At 39.5% G+C, this 23,938-nt stretch overlaps 6 protein-coding genes across 6 annotated transcripts; 3 read left to right on the forward strand and 3 right to left on the reverse strand. All coding sequences in view use genetic code 12, as the record gives it.

Moving 5' to 3' along the window:
- Positions 1 to 58: 58 nt before the first annotated feature.
- On the forward strand, positions 59 to 1,666 carry I9W82_003731 (uncharacterized protein; the record flags this gene model as incomplete). Its single annotated transcript, XM_067692728.1, has 1 exon — positions 59 to 1,666. The coding sequence occupies one exon, from the start codon at positions 59 to 61 to the stop codon at positions 1,664 to 1,666; it is 1,608 nt and encodes a 535-aa protein (XP_067548128.1).
- A 29-nt stretch (positions 1,667 to 1,695) lies between these two features.
- On the reverse strand, positions 1,696 to 2,439 carry GRX3 (monothiol glutaredoxin; the record flags this gene model as incomplete). Its single annotated transcript, XM_067692729.1, has 1 exon — positions 1,696 to 2,439. One exon carries the CDS (start codon positions 2,437 to 2,439, stop codon positions 1,696 to 1,698), a length of 744 nt encoding a protein of 247 aa, XP_067548129.1.
- Positions 2,440 to 3,128: 689 nt separating this feature from the next.
- RAT1 (ssRNA exonuclease) lies at positions 3,129 to 6,029 on the forward strand (the record flags this gene model as incomplete). The annotated part of the gene is made up of 1 exon (XM_067692730.1): positions 3,129 to 6,029. The coding sequence occupies one exon, from the start codon at positions 3,129 to 3,131 to the stop codon at positions 6,027 to 6,029; it is 2,901 nt and encodes a 966-aa protein (XP_067548130.1).
- A 25-nt stretch (positions 6,030 to 6,054) lies between these two features.
- I9W82_003734 (uncharacterized protein) lies at positions 6,055 to 7,462 on the reverse strand (the record flags this gene model as incomplete). The annotated part of the gene is made up of 2 exons (XM_067692731.1): positions 6,055 to 7,322; positions 7,405 to 7,462. The coding sequence occupies 2 exons, from the start codon at positions 7,460 to 7,462 to the stop codon at positions 6,055 to 6,057; spliced, it is 1,326 nt and encodes a 441-aa protein (XP_067548131.1).
- A 307-nt stretch (positions 7,463 to 7,769) lies between these two features.
- Positions 7,770 to 22,232, forward strand: MDN1 (AAA family ATPase midasin; the record flags this gene model as incomplete). The annotated part of the gene is made up of 1 exon (XM_067692732.1): positions 7,770 to 22,232. One exon carries the CDS (start codon positions 7,770 to 7,772, stop codon positions 22,230 to 22,232), a length of 14,463 nt encoding a protein of 4,820 aa, XP_067548132.1.
- A 38-nt stretch (positions 22,233 to 22,270) lies between these two features.
- PTC8 (Ptc8p) lies at positions 22,271 to 23,449 on the reverse strand (the record flags this gene model as incomplete). Its single annotated transcript, XM_067692733.1, has 1 exon — positions 22,271 to 23,449. The coding sequence occupies one exon, from the start codon at positions 23,447 to 23,449 to the stop codon at positions 22,271 to 22,273; it is 1,179 nt and encodes a 392-aa protein (XP_067548133.1).
- Between the last annotated feature and the right edge of the window lie 489 nt (positions 23,450 to 23,938).

The raw sequence follows: 23,938 nt of genomic DNA on the forward strand, positions 1-23,938 counted from the left end.
AAAAAAATTACAGAAAGCAAAAGATCAATTTTCATCACCAGATTCACATCCCACATTTATGCCACCCAAGAAGAAACTCAAATGTAAACCCAGTGAAACTTCATTTGAAGATGTTGATATCTCCACGGATGATGAATCTCAAGACGTGTTTCTGGTTCCACCTAGTCCTCAGAAAACTCAGCTACGACAAACTCCATGGCTAATCAAGTACGCGCCAAAAACAACTTCGGAGATTTGCATTAATCCGACAAAGTTGAAACAAGTGAAGGATGCGTTGTACAAGATGAAAAGGGGAGAACTGAAGGCGAAAGTATTGATTCTTGTGGGGCCATGTGGTTCTAGTAAGTCAACCACGATTAAATTACTTGCTAGAGAGATAAACAATGCTGACGTGTTTGATGATAGTTTGATTGAGTATGACGAATCGGAAAATATAACTCAATTTTTGCAAAGCTGCAAGTACAAGACGCTGTCGGTGGTTTTGATTGAAGAGCTACCGAATGTCTACCATGAAGACACATTGAAGGAATTCAGGGATGCGATCAAGCTGTGGATTTTCACAGAAGTTACGTTGCCTCCATTGGTACTTTGCATTAGCGAATTTGAATATGAATCTGAAAGAAGCCAATTTTCATACGGACTTGAGAATAACATGACTAGTGATACGTTGTTGGGACGCGAAATGTTGAGCCATGTGGGAGTAGAAACTATTCGATTCAATCCGCTAGCGACAAGGTTCTTAAAGAAGACGGTAACTACAATTTTGAAAAGTGAGGGTTTAACTACGATACTAAATGATGCGAAATTCAATCTATTTCTACTGGAGCTATTCAAGACTGGTGATATACGATCTATTATTCTAAATTTAGAAATGTGGGTGAAATTTTACAAATCGGGTGTCGATTACAACCGAGAGAGTGCGATTGGTCTATTCCACGCAATAGGAAAAGTGATCTACTCAAGTAAGGAGTTTGAAGGTGATGTTCAAACAGTTAATGCGAAAACAATTTCCCAAGTGTTGGAAATGTTGCCAGAAAAGAATTTGGGGTTGTTGAATTTAGGATTGTTGGAGAATTACCACATATATCAAGATTCCGCGTTTGATCTATCAATAGCCGACAGTATAGCTGATGATTTGAGTTTCAACGATTTATCCCCCTTTGGCGAAGTTGGAATACGATCAACAAGGCTTTACTTAAGCAAAGCTGGTCCCAAAACTTCAATCTCAAAGCTTAAAATGAAATTCCCTCGTCATTTCAAAGTGATGAAAGCAATTCGCAAAACTGCAACTAAAATTGATGAGTATCGTCGATATATATCCCCCACAAGCTCCATTGACAATTTAAACTTGATTGATGGGTATTATTTGCCTTTGATATACAACGAAAGAAGAAGGACGCGATATAGGTATAATCGACTTGGAGGTAAGCTTAATGAAATTTATGCTGATGATGAACCGGTTGTGGATGATGCTGCAGCGAGTAGTTACGAATATGATCAATTTCAGAACGATATTGATCTTTCGATAAATCGACAAGAGGATGGTGATGAAAGCGATACCCTTAGTGATCAAATCGAAGAGAGTAGTAGTTCATTTGAAGATTCTGACGATGGGTTTGGTTCAGATGCAGAGATAGACCTTTTAATTTCTCAAGGAAAGTTGTAAAAATAGAATATACTAGCTAATACTAAAATCTAAGCGTTTAATGCGTTTTCGAAAAACTGGTCATCTTCCTCTAGGTTCTCTTTGATAATATCTAATCCACCTTGAAATTCACCATTGATGTACAATTGTGGGAAAGTTGGCCAGTCGCTAAATTTCTTCATCCCTTGTCTAACTGAGTCATCTTTTAAAATATCAAAGAATCCAAATCTTACTTGGTGTTCTCTTAATATGGCCACGAGTTGTCTTGAAAACCCACATTGTGGACTTGATGGTGATCCTTTCATAAATAACATAATAGGAGCAGCAGTTGTCAATTTTGTTAATCTCTCATTCAAAGCCTCTTCAGTCTCCTCTACTGGTTCAGCTGCAACTGGTTGAGTTCCATTAGAGCCCAAAGAGCTTGCTCCTTGTGTACTAGTGTTTGCAGATTGTGAATCACTAGAGCCTGAAAATTGATTCAATGCAGCAATAAATTCTTTTGGATCAGCACCTGACAACTCCTTCAAGATGGTTTGTTTACGTATTAGGATAAAGTATGGTACAGCACTAACGTCGAACAACTCGCTAATCTCCGACAAATCATCTGCGTTAATAGAAAGGAATAGTATTGATGGATCTTGAGCTTTCGAATCTGCCAATGTCTTGTAAACTTGGTTCATGGTCTTGCATGGTCCTGCCCATGGAGTGTGGAAGTATAATGTGATTAATTTGGAGTCATCGGATTTGGTTAACTCGGTGAACTGTTGTTCACTTTGGATTTCTATAACACCCATCGGTATGGATACTATATTGGTATAAAGTTGAACTGGATGAAGGGCAAAGTGAAGAAGTCGAAAAAAAAAAAGAAAAAAAAAAAAATTATTACTATGCAATGTCGTTGAATGTCGCAAAAATGGAAAAAGGAAGTCAAATTCGTGGGGAGTTTGGATCACTCTTACATGTAGCTTTAGTCGTAACAAGGTAGGTTTGTAAGAAGGACAAGTTATACCCCAACTGACTTATACATAGCATAAGATGTTATTTATGGGGTCAAAAATGGAATGCCACAGTATAGATGTGGCGCTAGAGATAGTTTGTGTGCAGGAGTATCGACAAGGCTGATGATACAACTGCAAACTCAATAGGAAAAGATGATCCATTGCTATGTATTCTCTTGACTGGTAGTTATCGTAGCCGCTGCTGTTACATCTCTACATAGAACCCTACAGTTGAATAAAATGTAAGTGCTAACTGTACAGATTTAGCCTGGTTGAAGCGGGGACTGGCTTTAAGTGATAACCAGGCTAACTCGATCATCGACTACATCTATAAAGGAATTCAAAGTACATCTGTGCTCTTGCTACCCACTCCAAAGGTTCACCGCAAATTGGTAGCGTGTGTGTCGCATTGAGAGAGAGAAGTTTGATGTTAACAAAAAAAATAATCTCATCACACTCATCAATAGGCATCCTCAAGATCAACCATGGGAGTGCCAGCATTATTCAGATGGCTATCGAAAAAGTACCCCAAGATTATATCCCCAGTAATAGAGGAAGATCAACATGATATTGGTGGAGCAAAGTATGAAGACCCCAATCCTAATGGAGAAATTGATAATTTGTACTTGGATATGAATGGTATTGTTCATCCTTGTTCACATCCAGAGCACAAGAGGCCTCCGGAGACCGAAGATGAGATGTTTTTGGATATTTTCACCTACACAGATAGAGTGTTGATGATGGCACGTCCAAGAAAAGTCCTTATGATTGCAGTGGATGGAGTGGCACCAAGAGCCAAGATGAATCAACAGCGAGCAAGAAGATTTAGGTCCGCACAAGATGCAAAATTTAAGCAAATGGCAATTGATAAGGAGATTCGGGAAAAAGAAGCACGTGGAGAGATCATAAATGATGCTGTCAAAGGGAAGAAGCAATGGGACTCCAATGCCATTACTCCAGGTACACCATTTATGGATCGACTAGCTGAGGCATTACGGTATTGGGTAGCATATAAATTAAGTTCAGATCCAGGATGGGCAAATTTGCAAGTAATCATTAGTGATGCTACTGTTCCTGGGGAAGGTGAACATAAATTAATGAGCTTTATACGGTCACAGAGGTCAGATCCCCAATACAATCCAAACACTAAGCATTGTATATATGGATTAGATGCTGATTTGATTTTCCTTGGCTTGGCTACACATGAACCCCATTTCAGAGTATTGAGAGAAGATGTTTTTGCAAATCAGGAAAGGCATATGACGGTTTCCGATCATGTAGGGATGTCCAAGGATCAGCTTTCCCTAATTGAGGAGAGGGATAAAAAGAAGCCGTTCTTGTGGTTGCATGTGAATGTTTTGAGAGAATACTTGGGAATTGAACTATACAACCCTCAAATTTCATTTCCATTCGATTTGGAGAGAGCTATTGACGATTGGGTTTTTATTTGTTTCTTTGCTGGTAATGATTTTTTACCTCATTTGCCTAGTTTGGATGTGAGAGATAATGGTATTGATACTTTAGTCAACTGTTGGAAGAGGTGTCTTCCTCGATTGCGTGATTACTTGACGTGTGATGGGAGATTAAACTTGCAAAGTGTTGAAACACTTTTAGGTGACTTGGCTGTCAAAGAGGATGAAATTTTCAAAAACAGATTTGCTGTTGAGAAGAGAAGGGAGGATAACCGAAAGAGGCGGAAAGTTGCAGAAGAGCAAGATAAGGCCTTGAAAAGTGTGTATATGTCGCAAGTCACCAAAGGAAAGGATAAAGCACCAGTGGCGCCAGACACAAACTTGCCTCTTATGGATACTAGTGGAAACGTGGTCGAAGGATATGCACAGTTGACAAACAAGGATATCGTTGAGAATAGAGACACTATTGCACTTGCTGGTATGGCAAATAATGATGCAGCGGCCGCACTCAAAAAGTTGATTGATTCAAAGAAACAGCTTAAAGAGGACACCCCACAAGAAAGTGAATCAAGTGCTGTATCAACACAGGCTTCGAATGTCAACACCGATCTGGAAGAGTCAGTGCAGGTGAGTGCTAAAAAAAGGCAGGTGGCTGCTGACGACGATGAGCCAACTGACGATATTCGCTTACACGAACCTGGATATCAGAAACGTTACTACCAGGTCAAATTTCATTGCAAAACTGATGAGGAAGTGGAACAAGTGAGGCGTGATGTGGTGAGAAGCTACATAGAAGGAATATCGTGGGTTGCTTTGTACTATTACCAAGGATGTCCGTCCTGGACGTGGTTTTATCCATACCACTATGCGCCCTTTGCATCAGACATGACCAACTTGAACGAATTGTTCCCGCAGGGTGTAAATTTTAAATTAGGGGAACCATTTAGGCCTTATGAGCAGTTGATGTCTGTTCTCCCTGCAGCATCAAGTCATGCATTGCCAGAGGTGTTTCATACATTGATGAAGGATCCCAATAGTGAAATTATTGAATTCTATCCCGAGGAATTTGAAATTGATATGAATGGAAAGAAGATGAGCTGGCAGGGGATACCGTTGTTGCCATTTATCGATGAAAAAAGGTTGCTCGAGGCCGTTCAAGGAAAATATGACCAATTGACAGAGTATGAAAAGGATAGAAACACAAACAAGCAAGCTGAGTTGTTTATATCAAATGAGAATAAAAACTACAAAAAGTTTACTGAAGCTTTTTACAAGGATGAGTTGGAGTCTGTTGAGTTTCCGTTTGCAAAAAGCAGTTTATCAGGATTGGCGATAAAGTTTTCTTCATTTGAACCAAATGGATTGTTTAAATTTCCTCTCAAGGAAGGTAACATGCCAAATATCGATAGGAAAGATTATTTACAAGTAGAGTACCACTTCCCAGAAAAGGCATGGGGAAAGTCAATGATATTGAATGGATTCATCCCGGCAGTTCCAGCACTCACTACTGCTGATCGAAACGAGGTCATTTACCAACTTCAATCTAATGATGTGCGAGGCACCAGTCGTGGGTTCAATAACAACTTCCAAGCTAGTAGTGATTACGTCAACCATGGACCACAAGGAAAGGAAATCTTTAAAATGTATTCCATGAGAAGAGGAGGCTATCGTTCCAGTTTACAACACATGAAGGATGGAAATAAGAGTGAGAGAGCACCACCGGGAAACAATGGTAGTCCTTATGGAATACCAATACCACAGCAACAGTATGGACAGCCACAGTATGGACAACCACAGATGTACAGAAACAATCAGTATGGTGGTATGCAAGGATATTCCAACCAAGGATACAATCAAGGATACAATCAAGGATACAATCAAGGGACGTATAATCAATTTAACCAAGCTCAGATGTATCAATCCAAAAGTGGATACTTACCACCTCCGGGTTCAGGTAGAAATGGATACAGGTAATATACTCTAATTAATGTAGTTTAACCTAATGTAAAATATATAACTTCCACTTGCCTAATGTATTGTCTTTGACTTGTATCGTGATGCTGCTTTCCTTAGCGTCAGGAAGGGCAATAATACTCCCGTCAACACAAAATCTTCTCTGGAGCAACTCCTTTGAGCCCTTCAACTTCAATTGCACTCTATCTTTGGGTGTGATTTCGCGGTATATAACATCTGGATTATCTATGTGACTTCCTCCATCATAAACTTGCTTCATAATATCCATTATGTAGTTACCATCGCCAGGCTTTGTACGAAATGCAATCAAATACAAGTTGTCATCAAAAATGTTTCCTTTAGGTGAGATATCAAAAGTAGGTTCAAACTTTTTCGAAGGAGTTAATACCCAGTATGCAAATGGACCACTAATAACCTCGTCATTGATTAAAAAGTCTGCTTCGTATTTCTGTTCCCGACTCAAATTTTTTCCAGCTGCTATTCTAAATCTTTGAATACCATGTTTGCGTAGTTCTGGGGTATCGCTATCTGCAACTAAACTTGCATGAAATGCCCAAGAGAAAACAACAATGAAATGAGTTGGTGAATGAACCTCCTCTTTGAGTTCATTTTGGACCAAGTACCGAGTTCCCTTGGGAATATCAGCAGTAAATAGATACAATGGGGAAACCTTTTCAGCTTGCAACAACAGTACAATGGACTTTATTGGATCAGTCAATCCCAATGATAAAGCAAAACTGTTTCCTGTTCCGGTAGGGATAGGGAAAATTGAAATTGGTCCTGAACCTGCTGGATTGAGGGCATTTATAAACTCGGTAACCGATGTGTCACCACTGAGGAAAATAACTGTGGCGTCTTGATCTTGAAAGTTAGACGCAAACTCAGCGATAGAATCTGCACTCTCGGTTTTGAAATGTTGATACTTGATGTTTAAGGATGTAAATAATGGATTTATTATATGTGTGTAGATGTTCTTTTTCTCTGATCGGCCGACTCCTGAGTTTACTGAATCGATTATGTGAATGGCTTTTGATAAGCTATCAGGGAGTTTTTTGATGACTATTTCAGCTTCCAGTTTCTCCACCTGTTTTTCCCTGTACTGAAACTGAGAGTCATCTTGTATTAATTCAATTTCAAGCTTCTTAGGCTCAAAGTATATCTTGTGTGACATTGCTGGTGAAAAGAAAGAAGTATCTTTTGTTGGAGATTTTGGGGAAAACTGTGGTTCTTTAAAATTGGTGTTTGGTAGCGCTGTGTATTGCACTGATATAAATTGGCCCCGAATGATTTGACCTAGTTATGGTTAGCAGAGCCTAATGCTCTATAGGCGTCGGGCCTATTCGACCAAATGGACTCACTTGTGGTATCCGTAAACGAAACGAATCCTCGGCTTGTCGTCGAGTGGTTAAATTTGCGTTGATTGTACCAGACATGACTGTTGAACGAAGAGCAAAGCTTCCTGGACGTCAACGATCCCAGTCTTCTCTACAACTTCACTGGCGTAGACAAATTGAGCCGTTTGCATTGGTATTCTTACGTCTAATATATGTGCGCTACCCATTAAGCTCATCCTCATCTCAGATTTGGAAATCGAAAAAATCTTCAAAACCATCATACATAGAAAACCTTTAGATTGTCACTTGCAACAGGATAGATTCAAGCTAACCGTTGTATAAAAGAAACGTCATTAAGTGGATCCAGCGCCCAATTCTTTTGACAGGCTTTTACACTTACCATTTCATGATGACGAATGATAACATTTACCTTAGCATCGCATCGATTCAAGATGCTTACAAGACATATCGATTACTGTATCCACAGAAACGACTTCCAGAAGAGCCATTATTATTCAATAAAGAACTATCCATTAACGAAAACTTGAATCACTTGGCATTATACGCATTAAAGAACCCTTCGTTAGCATACTACTGTTATAAGCCAATATTTTTGGAACTTGTAGCTCGATTGATTCAAAATATCGCCATTTTCGAAAGAGAAATATCCAAGGGTTCCGGTGGCAACAAAATCAAGGGATCCGTCGTGTTGACCGGACTTTCAACGTTGCTCGATATTGCACCAGAGTCTTTGAATTTGTTTGAGCACTTTTTGCAGACTATTAATGTTTGGGACGGCATCGATATTGCTGATGCAGTTGAGGTTGAAGGCATACTCCTAGCATATTACCGTGCATTACATTTCGGTTCAGAAAGATTCAAGCAATATATCAATCCAGAAACCGTATACAGAGTTCTCGAATCTAAGCAATCCAAAGTTTCAAAATTCTTGTGTATTGAAATACTTACGATATACCTACTGGCATCAGAATCTTCAAGAAATGAAATGTTGGAAAAGTATGATATTGGTGAGGATATCATTTCGATTTATGATGAAGTAAAGATTAACTATAGATTTCTTGCTTTGTGCGAGGCCAAAAGAATATCTAATTTTAAAAGTTTGCCACAAGTGGATTTCTATCAAGAGCACGATGTTGTCATTGCACCTTCTGACCTATCATCAACACTTTTGGTATCAGTTTGTGGAGTTTTAGTACCGAGATTGGCAAAAGATGCATCTTTTGAAACGAACAACATTGATTTCGTACCCACTAAGACATCTGTCAATGCATTGAGAACCTTGGCCATTGATATTCAATTAAACAAGCCGGTTATGCTTGTTGGTGATTCAGGCGCGGGTAAAACTTTCTTGATCAACAAAATGGCCAATGATTTGCATTGTTCTGGCTCGATTGTTAAGATCCACTTGGGAGAACAAACAGACGCCAAGTTGCTTCTTGGAACTTATACCTCGGGTGAGAAGCCAGGAACCTTCCAATGGAATACAGGTGTGTTGACGTCTGCTGTGCAAGAAGGAAAATGGGTATTGATTGAGGATATCGATCAGGCGCCCACAGAAATCCTTTCCATATTGTTGACATTATTGGAAAAGAGAACACTTAGTATACCTTCCCGTGGAGAAGTCATCAAAGCCAAGAATGGGTTTCAGTTGTTTTCAACTATAAGGTTGAGAGATAAGAATAGGGCATTGCCGGACCTCATTGGGGCAAGATTTTGGAAAGTTGTTAGTTTGGATCCACCTAGTGCAGAGGAGATGAAGGAAATTTTATGTACCAAATTCCCAATACTTTCAAAGTTGATAGACCCGATCATGAGCTGTTATTTTGAGGTTGTGCGCTTTTACAATCAAAAAGCGTTCATTACTTTAAATAAAGGAAGCTTACCCAGAATAATTTCTACCAAAGATTTGATTAAATTGTGTTCGAGAATTGACAGGTTGCTCAAAACGGAGGGTATCACAAGTTGCGATCAACCATTGGAGGCATCAATTTATGACAATATCTTTGCCGAAGCTGTTTCTTGCTTTGGAAGTGCCATTGTTGAACCACAAGCTTTGGAACTCTTGTCAAAATTTATTGGGGAAAGTTTTCAAGTTCCTCAACTGAGAATAAACCACTTTATATCAAAGCACACACCGACTTTCCAAGCTGATGCCAACGTGGTAAAAATCGGTAGAGCTACTTTGAAATCCGGTGGCAAAAAGTCCGACTCATCTCCCTTTGCCCGTACCAATCATGCTCTTCATTTAATGGAACAGATTGGTGTTGGAATAAGCATGACTGAACCTATTTTACTCGTTGGTGAAACCGGTACAGGAAAAACAACCATTGTTCAGCACGTTGCAAAACTTGTGGGCAAAAAGTTGACCGTGATTAATGTTTCTCAACAAACAGAATCGGGTGATTTGCTAGGTGGTTATAAACCGGTAAACACTAAACTTATTGCAGTAGGTGTTCAGGAATATTTTGAGCCATTGTTTTTAGCGACATTTTCAGAAAAGAAGAACGAAAGATTCAACAAAGTCCTATTGCGTTGCTTCAACAGTGGGCAATGGAAAAATGTGTTGAAATTGTGGACAGAGGCTTACAAGCTGGCTATTGACGTGCTTAGCAAGAAAGAGCCTCAAGACGATTCCGAGGGTGCTCCAAGGAAAAAGAGAAAGTTTAAAGCAGTGGACCCTGATTTTCTTTTGCAAAAATGGAGCGATTTCAGTCAAATGTTGAAGGATTTTGAAGTCACTGCTTCAACCACTGAACATTCTTTTGTGTTTAACTTTGTTGAGGGTTCTTTGGTGAAGGCAATCAAGAATGGAGACTGGCTATTGCTTGATGAAATCAATTTGGCAAGTTCCGATACGTTGGAGAGTATTGCTGATTTATTGAATGATTCTTCCGAGCAAAGATCTATTTTGTTATCAGAAAGAGGTGATACCGAACCAATTAAAGTTCACCCAGATTTTCGACTCTTTGGGTGTATGAATCCATCCACTGATGTTGGTAAAAGAGATCTTCCGGTTAGTATAAGGTCTAAATTTACTGAGATTTATGTCCACTCCCCTGACAAAGACTATCAAGATCTTTTACGAATCATAGACAAGTACGTCGGAAGATACTCCATTGGTGACGATATTGTGGTTAATGATATTGCAGAATTATACTTGAAGGCAAAATCGTTGTCTGAAATGAACAAGATTGTCGATGGTGCAAATCAAAGACCGCACTTTAGCATTCGTACATTAACAAGAGCCTTGGTTTATGTTACAGATATTATTCCCATTTATGGTCTCAGAAGATCATTGTTTGAAGGATTTTGCATGACATTTTTGACATTGCTAGATGCTGACTCTGAAAACCTACTTAAACCGGAGATTGTAAAGTACACCATTGGAAAGTTGAAGAATATGAATTCAGTAATGAGTCAAATTCCACCACCACCGTCCCACGATTCGGGAAGCTTTGTTCAATTCAAACACTATTGGATGAAGCATGGTCCTAATGAGATTATCCCTCAACCCAATTACATTATCACCCCATTTGTTGAAAAGAATTTGATGAACTTAGTAAGAGCAACTGCCGGCCGTAGATTTCCGGTCTTGGTTCAGGGTCCTACTTCTGCTGGTAAGACCTCGATGATCAATTACTTGGCAAACATTACTGGTCACAAGTTTGTTCGTATTAATAATCACGAACACACTGATCTTCAGGAGTATTTGGGTACTTATGTGAGCAACTCGAAGGGCCAATTAGTATTTCAAGAAGGTATCTTGGTTGAAGCTTTGAGAAAGGGATATTGGATCGTTTTGGATGAGTTGAATCTTGCTCCCACAGATGTATTGGAAGCATTGAATAGATTGTTGGATGATAATCGTGAGTTGTTTATTCCAGAGACACAAGAGGTTGTAAAACCACATCCAGATTTTATGCTATTTGCCACCCAAAATCCACCCGGTTTGTATGGTGGTAGAAAAGTCCTTTCTCGTGCATTTCGTAATAGATTCTTGGAACTTCATTTTGACGACATTCCACAAGATGAGTTGGAAATTATCTTACAACAGAGGTGTCAAATTGCTCCTAGTTACGCAAGGAAAATTGTTGATGTGTATAAGCAATTAACTGTGCAACGTCAATCAACAAGATTGTTTGAACAAAAGAATTCGTTTGCAACGTTGAGAGATTTGTTTCGATGGGCGCAGAGAGAAGCAGTTGGGTATGAAGAGTTGGCTATCAATGGTTACATGCTTTTGGCAGAGCGAGTGCGTAAGGATGATGAGAAATCAGTTGTCAAGGAAGCTATTGAGAAGGTGATGAAGGTTCAACTCGACATGGATGCATATTATGACAACTTTGATCTTGAAAGTTTGATTGGCAAAGAAGATGGTGTTGTTTGGACAAGAGCCATGCGTCGTTTGGCAATATTGGTCCTTGCTTCCGTCAAGTATAATGAGCCATTGTTGTTGGTAGGAGAGACAGGATGCGGTAAGACAACCATTTGTCAAATCATTGCCAATTATTTTGCTAAGCAGTTGATAGTTGTCAACGCCCATCAAAATACTGAAACGGGTGATTTACTCGGAAGTCAAAGGCCCATTAGAAATAAAAGCAGTGTACAGCATGAATTAAGAAAGAACCTTTTACAGTTTTTGGAGAAGGGTCTTGAAGCTGACAACTTGACACTTGCGGAATTGATACAAGCTTATAAAGAACAGACAAGCAATTGCGAGACTTCACCTTTAATTGAAGAGCAGATTAATTTGAATTCAATTTTGTTTGCTTGGAGTGATGGACCATTGGTGACTGCAATGAAGACGGGAAATTATTTCCTATTGGATGAAATTTCCTTAGCTGATGATTCCGTGTTGGAAAGACTAAACTCCGTTCTCGAGCCTGAAAGAAGTCTATTACTTGCTGAAAAGGGGTCTCAAGATGCCCACGTGACTGCATCGGATGATTTCAAGTTCTTTGCCACTATGAATCCCGGTGGCGATTATGGAAAGAAGGAGTTGTCTCCTGCTTTGAGAAATAGATTTACTGAACTATGGGTGCCATCAATGGAAGATTTTCAGGATGTGTTCAAGATTGTACAATCTAGGCTTCAAGTGAAGGAACTTGCAGACTCAATTGTGAAATTCTCAGAGTGGTATGCCATGGAATTTGGTGGTGGAAATGCAGTGAGTGGAGTCATCTCCATTAGGGATATTTTGGCATGGGTCGATTTTGTCAACACTTCCCATACGTATTTGGGAGCATCTGCTGCACTTTTCAATGGTGCTGCTATGGTATTTATTGATGCATTGGGAACTAATAATACTGCCTATTTGGCTGAAAATGTTGAATCACTTGAAAGAATGAAGCAGAAATGTGTGGATATGTTGTCACAGTTTGCTAAAACTGATCTTTCTGCATTTTCCAATGAAAGAATTGAAGTTTGTGTAACTACTGGTGCATTCAATGCAGGATTATTCAGCATTCCCCGTATAGTCAATAACGAGAGTTTCCACTCGTTCAGTTTAGATGCACCAACTACAGCAACAAATGCCATGAAAGTCACCAGAGCTATGCAAGTTAATAAGCCTATCTTGTTGGAGGGTAGTCCGGGTGTTGGTAAGACCAGTTTAATATCAGCAATGGCCAGTGCAACGGGAAACACCCTTGTACGTATCAATTTATCTGAGCAAACAGACTTGGTTGACTTGTTTGGGTCCGATGCACCAGCCGAAAATGGTAAGGCAGGAGAGTTTGCGTGGAGAGATGCACCATTCTTGCGTGCTATGCAACGAGGTGAATGGATTCTACTTGATGAGATGAACTTGGCCTCTCAATCTGTGCTAGAAGGGTTGAATGCATGTTTGGATCATAGAGGTGAGGCGTATATTCCTGAATTGGGCAAGACGTTCAAAAAGCATCCAGACTTTAAGATTTTTGCGGCTCAGAATCCACAATATCAAGGTGGTGGTAGAAAGGGGTTACCCAAATCATTCATCAACAGATTCAGTGTGGTTTATGTGGACACATTAAAAGCAGAGGATCTCAACTTTATTTTGCTGCATGTTTATCCGCTGGTGGACTTTAGTCAGTCATCAAAATTGATCCAATTCATGTCTACTATTGAAGGAGAAGTTGTTGTGAAGAAACAGTGGGGTCATTCAGGTAGTCCTTGGGAATTCAACTTACGTGACTCTTTGAGGTGGTTGAGTTTGTATACAGCAAAAAACTTGCAAGCTGATACAAAGATTTCAGACTTTATGGATATGATCATTTGCCAGAGATTTAGAAATGCTGAAGACCGAATTCACGCCCAAGAGCTATTTGTCAAGTCATTTGGATCATTTGAAAAAAGAGATAATTATTTCAACAAGGCTGCTTCATTTGTCCAAGCTGGTTCAGCAATAGCAGCAAGAAATAACTTGATGCAGTACAATAACGGTGATAATCTTTTGCCTTTGCAATGCAATTTTGGTGTAATGGAGACAGCTTTACGTTGTGTTGCCTACAATATACCAATGATATTAACCGGACCCTCCAGTTCAGGAAAGACTTGTTTGATTCGCTATATGGCCAATATTCTTGGTGCCAAGTTGGACGAGTTTTCAATGAACAGTGATGTGGACTCTATGGATATTCTTGGGGGTTACGAGCAATCAGATTTATCAAGAGCACTTTACAACTTTTTAAATCATCTTTATGTTACTTTGAGGGAGCTTGTTGTATCAGTGGTGCGATCAGAACAGTCTGATGTGTCTCAAATTTTGGCATTGATTGATGAGATTTCTTCTGGTAGAGTGACAGCAGACAATTATGAGCAATTCCACCAACAATTGTCTAGCGTTTCTGGATTAAATAAAGGTATTCTTTCAAAGTCTGAGTCGTTGCTTTTCAAACTTTCACAGCCTAGCTCATTGAAATTTGAATGGTTTGATGGTCTTCTTGTGCAAGCGGTAGAAGAGGGTCGGTGGTTGGTACTTGACAATGCCAATTTGTGCCCTCCATCTGTGTTGGATAGATTGAACTCATTGTTGGAAACAAACGGAACTTTGATTGTGAATGAATGCACTTTGGCAAATGGAGAACCAAGAGTGATCAAGCCTCATCCACAATTTAGATTATTTTTGACTGTGGATCCAAAGTATGGGGAACTATCTAGAGCAATGAGGAATAGAGGAGTGGAAGTCTATATGGATGCTCTTGATGAACGAGCAACATCGTTTGATCGCAAATTGTTGGGTATTTCAAGAGAGTCGAATGAATATCAAGTCCCTACTGCTATTTATGGCTACGACAGGTGTACAGAGATGAGCAACTTCAGTCTCTTGGAGGATTTATTGCAGAATGGTGCTTCTTATATTAGTTCAATCTTGAGTGTCATGCCCTTTACGTCGTTGCAAGTGCTTCAAAAATGGAGGGATTTGGTTTCTATATCACCAGAGTTTAGTTTGCACAGCAAAAAAGTCTCGCAACTAGTGCTTGATAACTTTTTACTTCTTCACCAATTTGGGTTGGATAAAGCCACTTTTGAATTGTACAGTTTTGGTTGCAACAATGCCAATGAAATTCTTGGTACTGACGTTTCCTTTGGACTTCACCAAGCTATCCATCCATTGATAAACACTGCTTTGGTATCATCTATTGTGTCGGAACATGCATTTGTGACATCTAGTGAGTCAACCGTGTTGTTTGAAGTTGTGAATGAAGTGAAAAGGATTGGTTCATTGTTGAAGGAGATTGAGATGGATTCCATGAATAAGAAAATTGGTGAGTTAACATATATTGAAAAGTCAGCAGCCGGTTACCTAGGAAGAGACTTGAAATGGAAACCAAGGCTTGGAGTCTACCAACTACTTCAAGGGTTGTTTGCTTATGTTATAGGAGTTCTTTCGAATGATCACACGCATATTTTCAGCGGCCGCATGTTCAATCCCTTGTTTGATTTACTAATTATATCCAATGCGTTACTCGAAACGTCAAGGGAACAGAATGAGTCGAAAATCAGAGTCTACCAAGAGCTACTCAAAAGATGGTGTGAGAGCAATTCCAGCTTATTGCATGATGTTGGCACCTTGGAGTCTTCAATTTCATTATTTGATAATGGTTTGAAATTGACGTCGGGATTGTCAATGGATTTAATTTGGGAAAACTTCAGAGGAAAGTATCCACTGTCCTTGAAAGGGTGGGAGTACTTGAGAAATGTTTATGGAATTATGGAAGATCTTGATTATGTATCTAAAAAGCAGTCCATTGGTGCCTCGATGATCATAGAGGACCTCGTGGTGGCATTCAAAGAACTTTACACCACGATTGTTTTCAATCAATATAGGGAGGAAGATTTAAATTTCGTCTTGTCAAAGGTGTACTCAACATTGAATGACCTTAAGAGCAACTTGATTTCATTTAACAACGATAGACAAAACAACTTTAAACAGGAGTTCACGTACCTATGCGACTTTTCTGAAAGTGTTGGAAACATTCAGGAATTGAAGAAGTTGTATATGTTTTCAGAGAGATCTTTGAAATCAATTGTTGCTGGTGAATGTAAGCCATTCCCTTTGATACTTGAAGATTTATGGAGCAAAGACGATCCAGTTGTGTCCAGAGTCCCTGCATTGTTTTCAAGCTCTTTGCTTACCTCCACATTGGAAAAAGTTTTAAATTTGAAAGCTACGTCAGCCAGTCATGTTGATGAGACAGTTGCCGATTTGAAGCTACTCACAAAGTCAATGATTGAAACATCAAGCTGCATATTGTCGGACCAGAGAGTTGTCTTTGCTGAAAAATTGAAGGCTTGGTTGAAGCACACTTGGATGGCTCATGGATTGAAGTTGGATGGAGAAGCAATAGATACTGATTTTACAAAATTAAATCCTGATGTTGCAAATGTATTCAATCAATTCTTAGTTCCAGTTACAACCTTAATCAAGCTGAGTAGCTTGGTTGATTTAGGTAAAGCATGGATCTTGTTTGCTTGTGGGCTTATAAAGTTGTACTTGCCCAGTATTCCAAATGATCCAGCGATCAAAGAGTATGTGGTTTCAAAAGTTTATTCAGCACGTATGTCTCATCTCACTGGTCTTCGGAAATCTTGGACGCGTTCGAGACAGATAATGAGCGGTGATGAGCCCACGTATTTGGAGTCAACCTTAAAGGATCTTACCGATGCGACAGAACCAGAAACTCCAAAAGTGTATCGTGGTGAAGATTCAATTGATGGTCTAATTGACGAATGGAATGCTATGTTTGAGTCTAGTTTAAACTTTGAAACTATTTGCAACTTGTTGAACGATATTGAACTGAAGTCAGCCTCAGCCAAGACCAAATTGGAGTTGTTTCAAAACAATCTCTCCAAGTTTGCTCAGAGAATGAAAAAGAATTATCTTTTGTATTCAGATTTAAATGATATCCTTCTTGGATATATACATGCATTGCAGTTTGGTTTCGAATTGGTTATACTTGATAGCATGAAAAGCACACAGGAGCAATTTTCCAAGGACTGGTTGATGAACACGGTTGAAGTGTTGACCCCTGCACGAGTGGATGCTGAATTTTCCAACGCGCAAGCATTTGCAAAGAAGTTGAATGTGGATGACCCCAAGGCTGATGAAATTATGTCTTTCTTTATGATTATTGGATTTGCAGAAAAGGGATATTCAAAGGATATCGTTGGAGGGGCAATCAAGTCATTATATTACAGGTGGTCACTTCGCAAAATGAGAGAGGATCAAGAGAATGCTCAAAAGGAGAGTATGTTCAAGTATAAAGACCAGGAGGATCATGTTGAGGAAGATTTCCAAAAATTATTTCCAGATTTTGATGATGTTGTTGATATTAAAGTTACTGGTGTGAGCAAGAGTGATGACTTTGAATTGATTCATCGTGATGTGGGTGTTGCTTATGTTGACAACTTTGTGCATGGAATTCAATTGGACGCAAATGCTGTATCAAGGAGAGCTTGTGCCTTGTTTGAGAAATTAGCATCCTACAATTTAAACACAGGATTCAACAATTCTTCAGCCTTGTCAGCAGTTATAAATGCAACATATCTTTCTACTGCTGATTTAACTCAACCAAACAAGAGCTTCCATTTTTACAAAGATTCAAATCCAAATGAAGTTCAAAAGGCTATCAAGATCATTTCCACTGTTCATTTGTTAACCAAGAAAATGCTTGAGCAGTGGCCAGAACATGCTACATTGCGAAATATTGCCTTTTCCACATCTGAGTTTTTAACTTTCCCAGTTGGGTTGCCTTTGGGAAGATTCTTGCTGAAATTGGAGCAGATTTACACCTATATTGCTGAATGGCAAAAGTACTCTTCAAGTCAAACGTCACTTGCTCCTCAATACACCCAAATGACCGACTTGATGGTTTCATGGAGGAAGTTGGAGTTATCAACCTGGCAGAGCTTATTTGATCATGAGGAGGCCACTTGTGGTGAAAAGATTGGATTGTGGTGGTTCCATTTGCTTGAGGTGGTCATGATTCCAATTTTGGAAAAGAAAAGCGATGAGGATCAGGTGGTCAATATTTTGTCAGCTTTGAACGTCTTTATGAGCAAGGTGTCGTATGGGGAATTTACATTTAGGTTGAATCTATTGAAAGCGTTTAAAAACCATGGATTGCTGTTAGACAAGACCCATCCAATTGTCAATGCTTTGGAAAATTTTATTAAATTCTACACTCAATTTGAACCAATTATAAAAGATGATATGGAAGAAAAGAGAGGTAGGTTGCAAAAAGAGATTGACGATGTTATCCTTTTGGCAAGTTGGAAAGATGTCAACATCGATGCGTTGAAACAAAGTGCTAGAAAATCTCATAACAGTTTGTACAAGATTGTACGCAAGTATCGTGATGTGTTGGGTACCCCAGTGCAACCAATTATTGAACAGGGCTTATCGCTGCCGGCGAAGGATGGTGAAGCTCTGGGTTTGCCAAGAGTTGAACATTTTGATAAAGTGGACTATGATGTTCTTTCCGGTATTGCCACTTGGAATCAAAGACCTCAGAGGTTACAAGATGTATCAATCATTAAAAAGAATTTCAAAGTGTATTTGGAAAGAGTCAGGAATGAAGAATTGCCTCAATTGCTAGACTTTGCATTGGAAACGGCAAGTGCCGCTGACACACTTCGGAATGAAACGCCAAAGGTGTTGAACGAATCTAATAAGAAGATGGTTGCTGCATTGAAGACGCAAAAGCTGAAGTTACTTAGTGACACTATTCGTGAAATTAGGCAGTCCGGTTTAAAGACAAGCTTGAGGGCAGATATACTTGCAACTCAGAAATCAGTCAATTTGATTATTGCCAACTCGAGCTCATTCAGTGGATTTTTACAAGGATGTGACAATACTTTCTTCAGGATCTTGGATTTGTTGCCTCGATTGAGAGCTGCTGTTGGCTCGCCATCTGATGATGTACCTGTTGCTGATCTTGAAAAGGGTTTATCGGCAGCCGAAAATTTGGTACACTTGTTGATTGTGAAACGTTCACCACTTGCCAAGTTTGATAGTGAATTCAAGATGTTACATTTGTATGCAGATGATATGTTGACTTTAGCCAAGATGGATAAAGAGAAGCTAGTTTCGAGTAATCACTATGAAAATAGTATTGAGAGTGTTAGATTTAGGAGAAGGTGGTTACCTAAATTGTTGGACTATGCTATTAGTACCTGTAACGCTGTTGGCAACTTTACCTTCATTAGTGGAACTCGCAAGTTTGAGGAGTTGAAGAGGGATTTGGAAGCATTTTCAGACTTTGAATCTGAGTCCTTGGTGCACACAACCCTCGATGAAAAGATTTTACAGGAATATAACGAGTTTGAAGGGCGCTTGAGAACTGCTTTGGATGTGTGGAAAAGAGAGAATGCAAATGTGCAGTTTATTGCGGATGTCGTATTGAACTGGTTGAATGAAAATGTAAAATCTGTTGCAACTGACGAAATATCCAAGCATTCCACGGTGGAGGATTGTGAATTGGCATTTAGAAAGTTGTCTTCAATGATTTTAGTTGCGGTTCAAAAGGTCACCGAGTGTTGCAAAACGGAAGTGGCACTTGATGATAAAGGCTGGTTGATTCTGGCACAAGGTAAAGTCTCCGAGTATATGAAACTCACCCATATTAAAGGAATTGTTGCAAAATTGAAGCATTGCATTGAGATATCCACTTTAGCAACTGACCAATCTCCAGTGATTTCATCCTTGGCTGCATTCACTTTCCCATTTGTGGAGAATTACTTTGAATTGTGTTCAATCATTTTCGATAAAGCGAGGTCTAATTATAAAAACTTGTCAAAGGCTACTTTTATTTTGTCGTCGATCTTATACGCGTTAGCTGCAAAGGGATTCTGCTCACCAGAGCCACCTCAAGATCAAAAGGAAGATGATAACATGCACGATGGAACTGGTTTGGGTGATGGAGAAGGTGCTCAAACTAATAACAACGATGTTGAGGAAGATGATGACTTGACTGAAAATGCACAAAAGCCCAATGATGAGCAAAATAAAGATGAAGACCAAGATGAGAATGATGATGCTGTGGATATGGAAGGTGACATGGCAGGTGATCTTGAAGACTTATCTGACCAGGATAAGGAAGACGATGGTGACGATGAAAACGGCGAAGATCTTGACGAGGAAGTTGATGATTTGGATGAGTTGGATCCGAATAGTGTGGATGAGAAGATGTGGGATGAGGAAGCAAAAGAGGAGAAGGAGAAGGAGTCAGACAAGGTTCCAGAAAATGCAAACAATGATGACGAAATGGAAGCAAGGGAGGATGAAGAGCAAGGCGAAGGTAAGGAGGATCAAAAGTCGAAGGACAATGGTGAAGATGAGGGAGAAGAGGAGGAAGAAGAGGATGTTGGTGAACAAGAAGACAAAGTTGATAATCAAGAAGGAGAGCAAATGGAGGAGAATGTTCCAGAATCAGAAGCTTTGGAGCTCCCTGATGATATCAATATCGATGGAGATGATGATCAAGCAGAAAGTGAGGAAGATTTTGATGAGGAGAATGAAGCGCATGAAGATGAGAATGAAGCGCTTGATGAAGCGCTTGATGATGAGCGTGATGAAATCATGGAGAATGCCAATGAAGAGATTGACGAAGAACTGCCAGAGCAACATGATGATGAGAATGAGGCTGAGGTCAATGATGAAGAGAAGGAGGTTGACGAAGAAGTAGAACCAGAAGAGAAAGCCGATGAAATGGAAGATCAGGAGCCGAATGAAGAGATGAATGAAGATAAAAAGGAAGGTGGAGAAGAGCCTAATGAAGATGCAAATGCCATCGATGGTGCTGATGGCTTGGCTGATGTGGAGAATGAAGAGGATGTGGATATGGATGCAGCAACTGAGCAAAATGCTGGTAAATCTGGCGATGGTGCTGAAAATGAGCTCAATAATGATGAAAATGGTGAAAACCTCGCGGGTCAAGATAATTCCGCGGCAGAGGAGAAGAATGAAAAGTCGGTTGAAGATGAAGCTAATGATAAAGCCAGTGAGTCACTTAAGCAAATCGGTGAGTCTTTGAAAGAATTCCATCGTCGTAGGCAGGAAATTCTTGAAGCTGAGGAAGATAATGACGAGAAGAATGAACAGTCTGCTAACCAGAATATGAATGAGTTTCAACACAATCCAGATGCAAACGCTGATGACTTGCAAGCACTTGGAGCTGCCAACAAAGATCAAATTCAGTCTATTAATGAGGATATGGCAATCGATGAGGAGGAGGAAGAAGAGTCACCAGAAGAAGCTCAAGATAAAACTGAACCTGATGCCGCAATGGATGAAAACGAAGAGGCAGAGGCTGAGAATGGTGGAGATGATAACGGTGCTGCAGCACAAACAGCTGCTGAAGATATTGCAACTGTTGATGAGGACAAAGATGAAAACAAATCCAAACCAGCTATGGAATTTGATGAGGAGGAGGAAGAAGAGATTGAAGAAATGATTGAAAAATACGCCATTGATGATGACAATGAGCCACCCTTGTCTTTGGAGGAGGCTCGTAAGTTGTGGAAAGAGAGTGAGATGGCTACGCAGGAATTGGCATCGGGACTTTGTGAACAATTGAGATTAATTTTAGAACCTACCTTGACTACCAAATTGCGTGGTGATTATAAAACCGGAAAGAGGTTGAATATGAAACGTATCATTCCTTATATTGCATCTGACTTCAAGAAAGACAAGATTTGGTTGAGAAGAACCAAGCCATCCAAGCGTGAGTATCAAATCATGATTGCTGTTGACGATTCCAAGTCAATGACTGAGAGTAATTCCTCGAAATTGGCTCTCAATAGTATTGCATTGGTGTCTAAGGCATTGAGTCAATTAGAAAGTGGTGGTTTATCGATTGTTAGATTTGGTGAGGATGTAAAGATTGTGCATCCATTTGATAAGCCTTTCAATGCAAACAATGAAACTGGAGCTAAAATCTTCCAATGGTTTGATTTCCAACAATCAAGGACCGACATCAAGGCGTTGTGTAATGAGTCTTTGAAGATTTTTGAAGATGAGAAATTTGAAAACAAGGCCGATTTGTGGCAGTTGCAAATTATCATCAGCGATGGTGTTTGTGAGAGTCATGAGAATATTATGCGAATGGTGAGAAAAGCCAGAGATGAAAAGATAATGATGGTGTTTGTTGTTATTGATGGAATCAATCTGAAGGAGTCAATTATGGATATGCAACAAGTGAGATACGAAGCAGATGAAAATACTGCTGAAATGGTTTTAAAGGTGGACAAATATCTTGACAGCTTCCCATTTGAGTTTTATGTCATTGTCAAGGATATCAATGAGTTACCAGAAATGCTTTCAACCATCCTTCGTCAATATTTTACAGAGATATCTACAGTATAGAATAAATCTAGCAAATTTCTTTTTAACCTAAAAAACCCTTATTTCTTATTCTTTACAACTTTGGCGACAACTATCGACATATCATCTACTTTTCCTCCAACACTATGTGGCTTCTTTGACGAATCTTTGTTTAATGATTGATTAACCTTTTCATTGTATGGCGTGTAAGCATAATCGTCAAAGGCAACTTCTTTTGCCTTGATCAACATCTTGCTGGCAATCGTTTTCACATTATTCTTTTTAGCATGGGCAAATTCGTCCAAGTAGTTTACAATTTCACGTTCGTATAAGTTATCGGTTATTCCATCCGAGCACATGACAATGTAATCCCCCTCTTTTAACTTGACCAGATCAATCCATGCAAAGTCCGAAGGAAGTTTGGACATTGTGTTGGTTCCAATTTGAGTAGGACAAAACCCGTCACCCGATTCTTCTTCGTTGGTAACAAGAATTTTGCCATCTCTAATGACAAATAGTTTCGAATCTCCTATGCTAATCATTAACAACATATCACCACTCAACATTCCCAAAACTAACGTTGATGAACCACTCAATTTTTGCAAATCCATCAAATGTGACGTATGAAGAAACGAATCATCCAAAATCTCCTGAATGTCACGTCGTTTTAAATGATGTGGAGAGTGGCTAATCTTGTACTCTGTCATTAAACGACTAAAAGTCTCCACAATGGATCGTGACCAGATACCTGAATTTGCCAAATCTCCTGAACTTTCCCAACCACTGACACCGTCAGCAATGGCAAGAACAGAAGGAGAAACGAGCATTGTATCATCGCCCGCTTTTATGCTCAATGTGTCACTGGGAGACCCTTCAGGTCTCCTTCTCGGGAGAAGCGAATTCAACTGTGTGGGATCAGTCAAGTCACTTAGTGAATTTATCGATGGTACTATTGAATCTGAATGGAAGCCAAAAGATGCATATCCGAAATCAAACTTGAACTTGTCTTGTGCTATCTGTTTCATTTGCTCCTTGGTGATGAGTGGATATTGAACATATGGTATTTCTTCGTCTACATCTCGACCCTCACTTTCTTCTGAAACGTTGAATCCAAAGTAATTTCGAACGCCATTAAAGTAAGACATCAGTCTTTTGGAAGTGCATTGTGTAAGTGGGAGAAGTTGACGAAGTGATGATCTAGGTAGTGATACCCTTGATGGGAATAATGCTAATTTATACAAACTGTAAGATCGTGACATCGGTGTAGCGCTAGTTATGTAGGTTATGCAAATGGGTAAAATATGAAGCCTTAGGACAGACTATATAGCTAGCAAAAGTAAAACAAAATGAGATGATGGTTGTAAAGATTTTCCTTCTTCTTCTTTTTTTTTTTTATGCAAAGGGTGATATGTTTGGTATATTCCCGCCTGCGTCCGATTTGGTGCTTTTGTGTATCAAAGGAAGCGCGCGTGGAAAAGACAGATGCGTATGTTCTAGTGGTGGCTTATTGGGAAAACTGGCTCACCTATGCGTTCTTTGACTCTGCTCGTGTATAAGTATCCACTGATGTGGTGGCGATGTGGAATGTACTTTTTTTTTTTTGTTATGGGTTTTGATGAATGAATGATGGAAAGAGGGGTGAATGAGGGTTTACCCCTCTTCCCTTCTCAATTTGGAAATTGAGAAAAAGGAAATTTCTTTTTTCTTTGTATGCAGGAAAACTCCGAAAACGAAAAAGAGTTTAGGTG

Source organism: Candida metapsilosis (assembly GCF_017655625.1).
Source record: "Candida metapsilosis strain BP57 chromosome Unknown scaffold4, whole genome shotgun sequence".
NCBI lineage: Eukaryota > Fungi > Ascomycota > Pichiomycetes > Serinales > Debaryomycetaceae > Lodderomyces > Lodderomyces metapsilosis.